Source organism: Babylonia areolata, chromosome 35, assembly GCF_041734735.1.
Source record: "Babylonia areolata isolate BAREFJ2019XMU chromosome 35, ASM4173473v1, whole genome shotgun sequence".
NCBI classification, from domain to species: domain Eukaryota; kingdom Metazoa; phylum Mollusca; class Gastropoda; order Neogastropoda; family Buccinidae; genus Babylonia; species Babylonia areolata.
Genome location: NC_134910.1, coordinates 1,977,501 through 1,992,500, shown reverse-complemented (window position 1 = coordinate 1,992,500; position 15,000 = coordinate 1,977,501). Strand labels below are relative to the sequence as shown.

The following is a 15,000-nucleotide window of genomic DNA, read 5'->3' as shown; positions in this document are numbered from 1 at the left end:
AGTCAGTTAGTTATTTGGTTTGTTAGATAGTTACTTATTTACTTACTACTGACGTCTCTATTTCCTTATCTATTCGGTCACTTATTTATTTACCTATTATCTATTCATGTATTTATTCATCTATCTGTTTATTCATTCATTCATTGCTTCATTCATTTATTTATTTACTTATTTATTTATCATTTATTTATTCATTCATTTATTTATTTATCTATCTATTTTCTTACCCATTACCCACACAACACAACACAACACAACACAACGCACGTGCACACACACACACACACACACACACACACACACACACACACACACACACACACACACACACACACAACACACATACAACACACAACACACAATACAATACAACACAACACAATACAACCACACACACACACACACACACACACACACACACACACACACACACACACACACACACACACACACACACACACACACACACACACAACACCCACTCACCCCTACACACACCACACACACACAACACATATACAACACACAACACACAATATAATAAAACACAACACAATACAACCATACACACAACCACACACACAACACCCACCCACTTCTACACACACAACACACAAACACACACACACACACACACACACACACACACACACACAACACAACACAACACAACACAACACAACACAATACACAACACAATACAATCCCACACACACACAACACCCACCCCCACACACACACTCCTACACACACAACACACACACACACACACACACACACACACACACACACAAACCCCTACACACACAACACGCACACGCACAACAACAACAACACTCACACAACCAGAGCGTGTCCAAGAGCGACCAGGACATGCTGGAGGAGGAGGAGGAGGACGAGGAGGGTGAGGAAGGCGAGGACGTGGACGCCGTGGTTCCCGTGGACCCCTACGCCAGCATCAAGATGCAGCGGGACAAGACCAAGTGGATCATCCTACACTACTCCCCCTTCAAGGCGGTGTGGGACTGGGTCATCCTTCTCCTCGTCCTCTACACTGCCGTCTTCACACCGTACTCTGCGGCCTTCCTGCTCACCGAGGAGGAGATCCGCATGGAGCTCAACAAGGTATATGGTTGTGGGGGGAGAGAGGAGGGCGCGGGTGTGGGGGGGGGGGGGGGGGGGGGGGCGTTGTGAATGGAGAGAGTTACCACTCTACACCGCCGTCCTCACACCGTACACCGCGGCCTTCCTGCTCACCGAGGAGGAGATCCGCATGGAGCTCAACAAGGTATATGGTTGTGGGGGGGGGGGGGGGAGAGGAGGGCGCGGGTCGGGGGTGGGGGTGGGGGGTGTTGTTGTGAATGGAGAGAGTTACCACTCTTTTACTATTTGTTAATCATTTCATCTCCTGGCCTCATTATTTCAAGTTGAAAAACCACCGAGGCAACCATGTGTTTGTTCCTGTATTGTCCGTGTGTTCTGTGTGGCTTGTTCAGGATTAAAGAGGCTATGCCAGTCTTAAATAAAAGCTAATTTGTGTTTGCACATTTCTTCTGTCTTTGCTGCTGTGTGCACATGTCAGATGATCGGTATAAGGACAGGCCCGGCGCTTCCTTTTTTGAGGAAATGTCTGGGTTTGTTCCAATGTACCTTTGTGTGCTCGCTGAATCGGTAGCGTGAGCAGCACTGACTTGAAGTTGTGTGTACCTTGTGAATGGAGAGAGTTACCACTCTTTACTATTTGTTATTCATAGTCAGCCGTGTTTGATGATGACCACCAGAACAGCAGAGGAGGTAACTGCTGTACGCCCCGACTATTATGATATAATGGACTGGAATAGAATTGTAGTGGAAAGTGTCTTGCCCAAGTTACATCCCCCCACTCTCTAGGCCAAGAGGGTTTTTTGTTGTTGTTTTTTTGTTGTTGTTGTTTTTGTTTTTTTTTTGGGGGGGGTTAGGGGGGGACAGTCGGCGTTTGGATGGTTCCCAAAGGCCAACTAGCACTAAGAGCCAGTGCAGTTGTGCTTCCAAGTTTGAGAGTCATAGTCCTTCACAAAAGACAGGCTGTGAAGTGAATGATTTCCCATTGCAGTGAAGAAACCATTGACAATACCGCTCTCACTTTGCTGTTGGCCTAACTGCAAACTTTTGTCAGTCCATGATATAAGCTCATACATACTGACCGTAAAGGGGGTGGGGGCGGGGGTGGGGGGATGGTGGAGTGTGAGGGGGGGGGGTGGTGAGGGGATGTGGGGGACTGATGGGTTGGCGTTGTGGAGGGGTGGGGGGAGGGATAGGTAGTTATTTTAGTAGTGGTGGTGGTGGCGGTGGTAGCAGCAGCAGCATTATTACTATTATTGTTATCATTATTAATAGTAGAAATACCATCATCATCATCATCATCATCTTCTTCTTCTTCTTCTTCTTCTTCTTCTTCTTCTTCTTCTTCTTCTTCATTATTATTATCAATTTTGAGGACGTTCTCTCTGTCTTTATCTCTATCTGTCTGCCTGTCTGTCTGTATACATGTATGTATGTATGCATGTCTGTCTCTGTGTCTATCTCTCTGAGTGTCTCTATATCTCTGTTTTTCTCTCTGTCTGTCTGTGTCTCTCTCTCTTACTCTCTCTCTCTCTCTCTCTCTCTCTCTCTCTCTCTCTCTCTCTCTCTCTCTCTCTCTCTCGTACTGATAGAAAATGATATATATTGGATAAAACGATAAACAGGTGATAAATTACTCCGCATCCTCCTCCTCCTCCTCTCTCTCTCTCTCTCTCTCTCTCTCGCTATTGTACTGATAGAAAATAAAACAAGAATTTTAAAAAAATATATACACATATATATTGAATAAAACAGGTGATAAACCACCCCGCATCATTTCTACCCACTAGTAGAACTAATAAAGACACTGAGTATCATTATCCACCACGAAGGTCGACTGAAAACACTTTAATGCCATAGCACCTACTGCGAGAGATATGACACAGAGAGAGAGAGAGAGAGAGAGTCATTTGTATCGAATTTTTCAACGTGTTTGTTTGGACTTTTTTTTTCTTCCTGTGTATTGCATTTCTGACATCTTGACTGTAGCTGTCAACAGGCTTGGTTACCACAAAGCTGTTTCTTCTGGACGTATATTCCAGAAGAAGAAGAAAAAGTCGTCATGGAGACAGACGATCATTGAGCTGACATTTGAGCCAAGGAGAAGGGAGGGGAAGTGGAAAGAGTAAGAGACTGGAGACACAGATAGACACAGATAGAGGGGGGGAGAGAGAGAGATGAGAGAGAGCAGAGGGAGGAGAGAGAGGGAGAAAGAGAGGGAGAGAGAGAGATAGGGAGAGAGAAAGGGATAGGGAGAGAAAGATAGAGAGAGGGAGAGAGAGAGAGAGATAGGGAGAGAGGTAGAGAGAGATAGGGAGAGAGAGATAGAGAGAGGGAGAGAGAGAGATAGGCAGAGGGAGAGAGAGAGATAGGGAGAGAGAGAGAGGGGGGGGAGAGAGTGATATAGAGAGGGGGGGAGAGAGACAGGGAGAGGGGGAGAGAGAGATAGGCAGAGGGAGAGAGAGATATAGGGAGAGAGAGATAGAGAGGGGGGAGAGAGTGATAGAGAGAGAGGGAGAGAGAGATAGGGAGAGAGAGATAGAGAGAGGGGGAGAGAGATAGGGAGAGATAGGGAGAGAGAGACAGAGAGATGGAGAGATAGAGAGAGGGAGAGAGAAATAGAGAGAGGGAGAGAGGGAGATAGAGATAGAGATAGGGAGAGAGGGGAGAGAGAGATAGAGAGGGGGAGAGAGAGATAGTGGGAGAGAGAGATAGAGAGAGGGAGAGAGAGAGATAGGGAGAGAGATAGAGAGAGATAAAGAGAGGGGGAGAGAGATAGGGAGAGAGAGAGAGAGGGGGGAGAGAGAGATAGAGAGAGGGAGAGAGAGAGAGAGAGGGAGAGAGAGATAGAGACAAGGAGAGAGAGATAGGGAGAGAGAGAGGGAGAAACGAAACGAAACGAAACGAAACGAAATTTTATTTCACCAGGGTAATGAGATAAGCAAGTACACATGCTTTTTTCCACCCAGCCCTGGACAAAGAGAGAAAAAAGAAGAAAACACACACACACACACACACACACACACACACACACACACACACACATGCACACAAAACAAGAAAACAAAAACGCACAAATTTGCAATTATCAAGTACAAGAAAAAGAGAAGAAAAAAAAAAGAATTAAGTATTATTAAAAAAAAATAATACATAAATAAATGAAAATAAAAATAGACAAAAAAAAAATTTTAAAAGAAGGAAGGTAAGGGGGGTGGGGGGTGGGGGGTGGATAGTCCATCGACCACAAACAGAATCACATACACATTTGCACACTCGGGGAAACAAATGTTACAAGGGGAGATATAAAAAAAAAAAAAGAAGTCAGGCATGATATACTACTCACACACAGACAAACTAAGACATCAGTGAGACAACTACACATTATCAGAAAAAAAACCACACAAAAATCCCCCACAGTTATTGACTTGAAGAGAATAAATCAGATATTGTTATGTGTTACCTTTGAGTTTAGGCTTTTAAAAAGGAAAGTTTTGTATGCTGATTTAAATGAGCTGATACTGCTTATATTTTTAATGTATTCTGGTAAGGAGTTCCAAAGTGTCCCCCCTGAGTATGCCAGACTAGTTTTAAACAGATCGATTCTTGGTTTTTTTATAATGATATTATTTGTATATCTGGACTGATTCAAGGGGAACCGTGCAGTTAGTGAAGAAGGAGCAAATCCATTTTGTATTCGATACATCATAATTGCTTTATTGTATTGCAGTTTGTATGTTAGGGGAAGGATATCAAGTGTAATGTAGTCTTCGGGTGTCAGTGTAGAAGATTTTACGAGTACAACTTTAAGGGCTCGCTTATGAATTCTGACTAGTGGCTTCAATGTACTGGCACTACAAAGGTCGAATAAAGTGGATGCATAATCTATCGAAGACTGAATATGTGCGTGGTAGAACAGTTTTCGTGCATTAATATCTAGAAAATGCTTAACTCTAGATAACTGGAACACTTTTTGGGAGACTTGCTTGCATAAACATTCAATATGAGGTGTCCAGGAAAGGTTGTTATCTATGGTTACTCCCAGAACTTTGTGATTACTTACTTCATCTATCTTCTTATCACCTATATAAATGGACGGTATACTAAAATCAATATTTTGTCGTTTTTGTCGAGAAGTAACTATCATGTATTTAGTTTTTTGCTCGTTTAAAGCCATGTGGTTTTGTTCCGTCCATCTGACCAACTCATCAACATTTTCTTTAAGGCTAATAGATAATTCTTTCAGGTCAGAGTGATTCGAATGAACAGAGGTGTCATCAGCAAAAAGTTCACACAAGCCTCTCGTAATAGATAGAGGAAGGTCGTTAATATATAAAGAAAAAAGAAGGGGACCAAGCACTGATCCTTGAGGAACACCAAATAGTTGTGTCTGAAATCCAGATTGTGCATTGGTTAGAGAAACAGTATGTTGGCGATTAGTGAGAAATGATCTGATGAGAGATAAAGCATGTTCGGAAATTCTATAAAGTGTTAGTTTTCTCAGTAATAGGTTATGGTCAATAACATCAAACGCTTTCGCAAAATCAACGAACAATACTGCTGTGAATTTGTTGTCATTTATGTTCATAAGCCACTCATCTACTAGATTAGTCAGTGCGGTATGGCATGAGTGATTTATTCGAAACCCAGATTGGTTGGGATGGAGTAAATTATATTTTGAAACATGAGACATGAGATGCTTATAAATGTGTTTTTCCAAAGGTTTTGAAAGAACTGAAACTATTGAAATAGGCCTGTAGTTAGAAGGATTAGTTTTATCGCCAGATTTATACAGTGGAATTATTTTCGCTTGTTTAAGATGATTAGGAATGTAATTTTTATCAATACAAAGATTGTATAAATAAGTTAGGGAATCGGCAATGATAGGAGCACTGGATTTTAAGATTTTACCATCTATGCCATCAAGACCTCGTGTGCCTGTTTGTTTTAGGTGTATGAGATAAAAATAAATGTCGTATACGGACACTGGTGGAATGTTTAAGTCTGATGTTATGTTTTTGGAATTACAAAACTCTTTCAGTGACGCGAGATCGTTAAATTGGGATCTATCATTTTTTACTGTTAAATTAGAAACATTGGAAAAATGGTAATTTAGGTCATCGATATTTATACTGCTTGCATCAACTAATACTTTATTAGTTCTTTTTCTTGTGAGGGTGTTTATGGCCTTCCATATCGATTTTGAGTTATTGTTAGTTCGGCAAGAAAACAGATTCCGGATATATTTCTTTTTTGATGAGCGAAGCATTGCAACTACTTTATTTCGTTGTTTCTTAAATTTTTCATATTGTTTCGTTTTTAAAAGATTATTTCTAAAATGTATGGCTTTTAGAATTTCATCAGTTAGCCAAGGAGGTTTAGGGGTATGTTTGACTCTTTTGGTTTTGAATGGAGCATGCTTATCATATACATTAATGAATGTTTTATGCCAAAATTCAAGGGCCTCGTCAGGGTCAGTGAACTGATAGATATTTGACAGGGATGACTGAGCTAAGTCAAATAGGAAGGACTCTTTATCAAAATTAGTGAAACACCTATAAGTAATGAATTTATGTCCAGATTTAGGAATTTTCGTACCCTTTTTTAGCCAGGTGACGCACACCGGTAAATGATCACTACAGCCACTGTAAGGAGCGCAGACTTCTATGATATTGTGTTTTGTACTGACATAAATATGATCAATTAATGTTTTTGAAGATGGGGTAATTCGTGATGGAGTATCAATTAACTGATTTAGGCCAAAATTATCATATATTTGAATCCACCGATGATTGGGTTTTAGGAGGTCTATGTTAAAATCTCCAAGAAGAATGACTTCATTACCAGCAAGTGTAACAGCCTCCATCATTTCACTAAATTTATCAAGCCAGTCAATATGTTCTGAAGGGTTTCTGTATACAAATCCAACGTATAACGGTTTACTTTTTTTAATGTATACTTCGATCCAAACTGATTCTACATGATATTTTTCAAAGGAAACAATACGTTTGTAAGAGAGAGACTGGCTGATGTAAAGAATTAAACCAGTTTGTTTGGGAAGAATGGGATCAAGGCGGACAACGTTATAACCAGGTATAGATACGTCTGCATCGGAAATAACGGATGTTAATCTGGATTCAGCACAACAAAATAAATGGAACTGATTGCCAGAATTATACAGAATAGAAGAGAGCTCATCTAATTTGTTTAGAACATGATTGACATTTAAAAAACCTACTTTGAGACCATCTCTAGACGGCCATGTATTGACAGTGGTCATTATTATAATCAGAAAATATGTAACTCACAATAACACACACAGTTACTCGATCAACAATTATTTCAATATGTGAATAAAGTGAAAACTGCAACCTGTAAAATAAACAAAGCTTATCGATCGGAACAATCTACAACAACAGTGAATATCAAATGACACAAAAAATCACTTCAAAAGCTGTCACTTGATTCGAACGACATAAATTGTCAAATGCAAAAAATATTTTACAAAGCAATAATTGTTACCGCAGGTATTCCACGCAAGGAGCGTCGAGCCACAATCAATATAATATAACCTTCTCGGTAATTATGTTACTTGTATGATAATGTCATTTCATGAGTATGGCAAGCCCGTAACACAAACACACACACACACACACACACACACACACACACACACACACACACACACACACAGAGATTGGGAATGGTAATGCAATCAAAATTATATGTTAAATAAATAGACTCACTAACTGGAATCACAAGTGACGTTGTACGTCCTCCGCTTCCAAACAAGATGCTAACCATGATTATACTGTTGCATGTTTAACATCTGTGAAGTCATCATGTTTAATAAATAAATGTAACGATTCAAATCACCTTGAGGAAAAATGGGTTTAGTATCAGGAACTTTGTTTTGGCCAGGGCGCCCATGATACTCATGTGGGTTCATTCTGACAAAGGACTGGGAATTGGACTGTGTGTCAGTGTTGGAATAGCTTGGAGTGTCCACAGACTGATGGGGAGGGAAATAGGGACCAGGTTTAGATGGCTGGTACTGGGAGTTGGGTAAGGGGGGGAAGTGATCCATAGAATACACTGAGGGCAAAAGGGGTTCATCACCGGGACGATGACCATTGTCTGGCCGCCGCTGTGGGAAAGTATTGGAACCGCGGGTGTAGCTGCGACCCTGGGTTTGTGTCACACGTTCTGTGGCGTTGTGAGCATGAGGGGCTGCATGGGACCTCTGCTGCCAGCCCGTAGCATCATCAGCAGAGTATTGGGGGTTAAATGAATATCGCGGGTCGGAACTGTATGTATTGGTATTGTTAGGGTTACGATTAAAAACGTCAGTACGGTTTGTGTAAATCACAGAACCAGTGTGTGCATTATGCTGCATATGTCTGTCATCATTGTAAGACTGTCGGTTAGTGGGGAAGGCACGAGTGTTGGTACGGCTAGGTCTCTCATCACCACCACTGAACTTTGTCGAAAAACCTTGAGCAGCATAACCAGTTTGTTGTCGGTTACCTGACAGGTCACGTCTAGTCTGGTCGTCCACAAGCCAGTTAATGTATGTGCGCTTCACATTGGATGCAAGCTGTGCTGTGCCTTTAAAACTGGGATGGGTTGCATTTTGGTACATGATTAGCTTCGGGGCGCCAGATGTTGCGACAAATGAGTCTGTATTATCTATAAATGTTATATTAGATAGCTTACATGCTGAAAGAAGATTATGATTTGAGGGAATAATAGCGTTATTGAGATTATGCTTGCCTTTGGCTGGTACCAGTGAACTAAATGCTATTTTTGAACAGGGAAAGACCTGGTGACACAGATTGAGTATGACAGTCCACCGTTCGGTAGAGACTGGTCCTGAGGGACAGTCGTTGACACCAACATGGATGACTAGGGCTTTAATGTTGCGGTATGCTGGCTGATGTGTCAACCAATATTCCAAGTCATGTGTTGCCATGCCCGGAACACAAATTTTGTGCAGGTTGTACGAGCGCAGTCTAAGTTTCATAGGGTCCACATATTTGATGATGGAGTCACCAATCAAGAGTGCTGTGGCACTTTCATTTACACTGATGTCACTGAGCACTTCTAACGGAGAGCGTTTCTGACTCCTTTCACGAGACACCGTAAACGTTTCTTTGTCAGGCTTTGGGGACTCGGTTGGTTCGGGAATCTCGACACCGGCAGCATTGTCAGAGAGTGCACTGTCAGAGAGAGGGGCGAAGTAGTTGTCAACAGGAACAGAGTAGTTGGTGGTGGGGTGGTCCGATGGAGAGTCCTCTGTGGTGTTGTCACATGGAGCAGCAGGGGGCACAAGGTCAGAAGACGCTGATCTGGGGTCGCTTGTCTTCAGGGGGGTCGTACTGGAATCGTCCGACTGGCCATCTGTGGTTGAGGACTTGAAGGTGAAAACAGAAAGACCACGATTTTCCACAGTCTTGGGACCACTTTTCTGATCGTGTGTTTCTTCTCTGTTGCTCGGGGTGACAACAGCGCTGACAGGTTGAACTGCCAGACTCTGAAGGTCTGTTGTTGTAGAGGCCGGATCACCGCATTCAGATGAGGTTACCGTCAGAGCGATAGTCTTTCTCCTCTCTTTGACTGCTTCTATGTTGTCGTACTGTGTGCTTGCATCGACTGCTGGTGATTTCAGTTTGATGTTCTTTAATTCTGAGCGGATATTTCCCATCTGAGTTTTTAGAGTGTGATTGTCTTTGGACAATAAGTCCATGGATGTTCTTAGTTCTTTCAGGTTTTGTTCAAGATTGTCAATGTTTGAGTTAACTGAACTACGTTGTGTTTTTATAAGAGTTTTTATTTCATTTTTTGTTGCTGTTTTGGCGTCTTCAATCTGTGACAGAAAAGACTCTTTCATTTCTTGCTGTGAAGTAGTAAGATTGTCAACAGTTTCTTTGAGTTCCTCAAGTTGCATTCTATATGAACTGATCTGAAACAGGGAGTTTCTGTTTTTCTTCTGACTGACGCAAAGTGTGCGTCGACGAAGTTTCTTAGCCTTGGTTCCTGAAGGAGTTGCCTTGGGTGATGACAGCTTTGTCCGTGACGGGGATGGGGGCACTCTTGCTGAAGGGGTGGGCGGATGCAGTACAACTTGTGTCGGAGTGTATTCACAAGTCAGCACAGAGGGACATTCACTGGTGGGGGTCATTACAGGTGTACCTGTAGCAGGTGACGTTCCTGTGCTTTCAGCGGGTGACTGTCCTCTGGAACCAGGTGATGCGTCTCTTTGTGACACAGTGGTTGGCTCAGAGTGAAAGTGCATGGCATGAGTTCCCAAAGACAGGGAACCAAGAGGCTTGATGAAGTTGAGAGGGACATGAAGAAGTGATGTTGTCAAAGTGTGCATATTCTTATCACTCATAAACGATGAAACTAAGAATTTCAGTTTCTCACACTCTTCAATGTCCCAGTAGTAGCAGTCTCTCCCCTGACAGAGAAGAGTACCCGAGTTCTGTGCAGACTTGAAGTAAAGGGTGAGGGTAACCCTCTTTGTCGTTTTCCAGAATATGCGCATGGTGGTTTTGGCAAGTTCGGAAGGAGGGTCTGTAAGCCATTGTAACGCAGGGAATGATAAGATTTCATTATTTAGATCATAATCAGACACTTGAAGTGTTACACTACTTTCTGTAATGGCAGTGTAGCGATACAATAGAATATTACGCCATGTTATCAACTCTTGCTCCCCACACCAAAAGCGTTTTTGTATGACATCTGCAGTGTGCACAAGTTTTTTACCACAGGTAGGTTGATCAACGTCATGTGCCTGTTGGTAATCACTTTCAATATGTTGATCTGTCATTGTTGGAAAAGCTTAAATGCTGACTCATTGCAAACATAAAATACACACTCACGCTTGCTCTTGTGTTGACAGTGCCATTCTCAATGAAGTCACATACACAGCATCACAATTCATTGGAGTTATGTTCACGTGCAGTTGTCATGTTGAGGAAGGGTAGGGAGAGGAGAACGGACCTTGTGACAGTTTCACGTGCTGTACTCCTCTCGATTGTCCAGTTTGAAATGTGAACACAGTTGAACATCCAATTCTTCTTTATTATGTATTGAAAATATTTTTGCAATTAGCACCAAATCCAACAATGATCAACCAATTCTGAAAGTGCCATTCAGTTTACCACACCTTCATACAGCTCCTTGCAGAATATCACAACTTCACGTCACCTGGAAACTGCACAATTCGTCGAAAATATCAGAGAGCCTCAAACTGCGTCTGCCTTCTCTCTCTCTGTGAGAGAGAGATAGAGAGAGGGAGAGAGAGAGATAGGGAGAGAGAGAGGGAGAGAGATAGAGAGAGGGAGAGAGAGAGAGAGGGAGAGAGAGAGAGGGAGAGAGAGAGATAGAGAGAGGGGGAGAGAGAGATAGAGAGAGGTGAATGGGAGAGGTGGAATGAAATTAGTAGTAGTAGAAGCAGTAGCAGTAGTAGCAATATCATTATTATCATTATCATTTTTTTTTAATTATAATTGTTGTTGTCATTGTCGCCGTTGTTATTGCTGTTGTTGTTGATAGTAGTAGTAGTAGTGGTGGTGGTGATGGTGGTAGCAGTAGTAGAGGTAGTAGTTAGAGCATCGGCAGCAGCAGTTACAGAAGTAGTTGCTCTCTCTCTCTCTCTCTCTCTCTCTCTCTCTCTCTCTCTCTCTCTCTCTCTCTCTCTCTCTCTCTCTCTCTCTCTCTCGCTATGTATTCTAACATTGGTAATTTTCTATGTCCATTGTGTAAAAAAATGAACTGAAGATGAAGTCCACTTCGTGCTAAATTGTCCAGGATTAAAAAGTATTCAACAGCCACACCCACTTCTTTTTCTCTGTCTCTGTGTCTGTCTGTCTGTCTGTCTATCCTTCTCTCTGTCTCTGTCTCACTCTCTTTTTCTTTCCCTCTCTCCTTCCCTCCCCCCTCTCTCTCTGTTTTCATCTCTGTCTCTGTCTGTCTGTCTATCCTTCTCTCTGTCTCTGTCTCACTCTCTTTTTCTTTCCCTCTCTCCTTCCCTCCCCCCTCTCTCTCTGTTTTCATCTCTGTCTCTGTCGGTCTTTCTCTCTCTCTCAAAATGTCCGTCTCCTACTCATTTTTTCGCTCATTGACCATGTAATTCAACGATCACCTTGAATGCGATGTTCCCGTTCAGATCTCTGTGTGTGTGTGTGTGTGTGTGTGTGTGTGTGTGTGTGTGTGTGTGTGTGTGTGTGTGTGTGTGTCTGTGTCTGTGTAAGTGTATGTGCGTGTGTGTGTGTGTGTGTGTGTCTGTCTGTGTGTCTGTCTGTCTGTATGTGTCTGTGTGTGTGATGTGTGTGTGTGTGTGTGTGTGCGTGCATGTGTGTGTCTGTGTAAGTGTATGTGCGTGTGTGTGTGTGTGTGTGTGTGTGTGTGTGTGTGCATGTGTGTGTCTGTGTAAGTGTATGTGCGTGTGTGTGTGTGTGTGTGTGTGTGTGTGTGTGTGTGTGTGTGTGTGTGTGTGTGATGTAAATCCCAAGATGTTTTTTTTTCTTTTCAAGAGGATCACGGTGTGAGTGGCGAGAAGGGTGACCACCTTTCAAGGAGAAGACATGTCTCCAATCACAACCAGCTCCTCCCTGTCTCGACAACCTCCATTGCTTTTGCTTTAAATGGGCAGTTATCTGGGGATCAATTTTGCATGGAAAGTTTATGGAACAAAAACAAACCGTTGAGTGAGCAGAAGATGAGATTCAGACAGGGTCAAAAGGTCTTGGGTGTTTTTTAAGGGAGGTATGGGAATGAACGTGTCGTACGCTGAAGATTGGGGTATATTTCTTCTTCTTCTTCTGCGTTCACTCGTATGCACACGAGTGGGCTTTTACGTGTATGAGCGTTTTTACCCCGCCATGTAGGCAGCCATACTCCGTTTTCGGGGGTGTGCATGCTGGGTATGTTCTTGTTTCCATAAACCACCGAACGCTGACATGGATTACAGGATCTTTAACGTGCGTGTTTGATCTTCTGCTTGCATATACACACGAAGGGGGTTCAGGCACTAGCAGGTCTGCACATATGTTGACCTGGGAGATCGTAAAAATCTCCACCCTTTACCCACCAGGCGCCGTCACCGTGATTCGAACCCGGGACCCTCGGATTGAAAGTCCAACGCTTTAACCACTCGGCTATTGCGCCCGTCGGGGTGTATTTCATTTCTGTGTTGTTCTTAGGTTGCTATTTTTACCTCAACGCCTAACAAAGCGCGTTGGGTTACGCTACTGGTCAGACATCTGTTTAGCAGATGTGGTGTAGCGATTTGCCTGAAGGCTGTGACGCCTTCTTGAAGGCCAGAACGGAAATGAACACTTTGTATGTTGTATCGGATATCACCACCAACACAACCACCACTATCATCATCATCATAACATGTTGTTATCGGCGATGATTCATGTTCGAAAATTTGTGTGAAACTCGGGTCAGTTTTGTCCTCTTCGACGGACGGATGGATTACTTGTCCGGCTCGATATTGGTAGATCCTTCCACGGCGGTTTGCAGGGGACTGTCTGGTCCTATGGATTGTCTCCTTTTCTGCCTTGTTCTCTTCTCTTCTTTTTTATTTATTTATTTATTTATTATTGTTATTATTATTTTATTATTACTACTACTACTTTTTATATTATAATTATTATTTATTTATTTATTTATGTACGCTTATAGCTGACTTCATCAAGTTTTTGCGCCTTATACATATTATTAGTAGTGGTAGTTTTTTTGTTTTGTTTTTTGTTGTTTTTTTCTCAAGGCCTGACTAAGCGCGTTGGGTTACGCTGCTGGTCAGGCATCTGCTTGGCAGATGTGGTGTCGCGTATATGGATTTGTCCGAACGCAGTGACGCCTCCTTGAGCTACTGAAAACTGAAAACTGAAACTCTCTTCTCTTCCAGATATTGGCACGGCGACTAGCTTGAAAGATGCTGGCAGCTTGGTGAATGGCGTGGTGCCAGACACTTCGATCAGCGGCCTGGGTGGTCGATTGGCGGAAGAGTGGGGGTGTGGGGCGAGGGGTGAGGAAGGTGGAGGGCGGGGGGTGGGGGTGTGGGGGAGGTTCATGTCACAGATTGTGAAGTCCTTCTTCGTTCAGCAATGTCTCTGTATCATTTCTGCGGTGCTCTTCCTGTTACGTTTGAGTGGATAACGGTTCACCGAACAGAACAGATCCAGGGCAGGGCTGGCGGTGGTTTCCATCCCGGAGACATGTCCTACCCAGCTTAGCGCAGCTGGTTCTTCCACAGTATGATGAATGACGATAAATTATATGTATGTGTACATACTTTTTTTATTATTATCAGTAGTAGCATCAGTAGAAATATCATCATCATCATCTTCTTCTTCTTCTCTTTCTTCATTATCATTATCAATTTTGAGGACGTTCTCTCTGTCTTTATCTCTGTCTGTCTGTCTGTCTGTATGTATGTATGTATGTATGTCTCTGTCTCTGTTTCTCTGAGTGTCTCTATATTTCTGTTTTTCTGTCCGTCTGTCTGTCTGCTTCTCTCTCTCTCTCTCTCTCTCTCTCTCTCTCTCTCTCTCTCTCTCTCTCTCTCTTTCTCTGTCTTGTTCTGATAGAAAATGATATATATTGGATAAAACCATAAAACAGGTGATAAATTACTCCGTATCATCTCTCTCTCTCTCTCTCTCTCTCTCTCTCTCTCTCTCTCTCTCTCTCTCTCTCTCTCTCTCTCTCTCTGTCCTCGGTCAGAGACCAAGCTCTAAGCGCTTTACAAACTCGGGGGTCATTTTCACAACAGGCTGTCAAACTGAGTAAATTCGCATAACTGCTGCCATTTGGGCGCTCATCATTCGTTTCCTGTGTTATTCAATCAGATTTCAGGCATGCACACATATACACTCAGACATTCAA

At 42.7% G+C, this 15,000-nt stretch overlaps 1 protein-coding gene across 1 annotated transcript in view; it reads left to right on the top strand.

The window, feature by feature from the left end:
• Positions 1-15,000, top strand: part of LOC143277757 (voltage-gated inwardly rectifying potassium channel KCNH6-like) — a 167,040-nt gene that overhangs the window by 4,494 nt on the left and 147,546 nt on the right. The window contains exon 3 of the mRNA XM_076582660.1: positions 850-1,125. Within this exon, the coding sequence (XP_076438775.1) occupies positions 850-1,125 (276 nt within the window). The remainder of the gene's footprint in view (positions 1-849; positions 1,126-15,000) is intronic.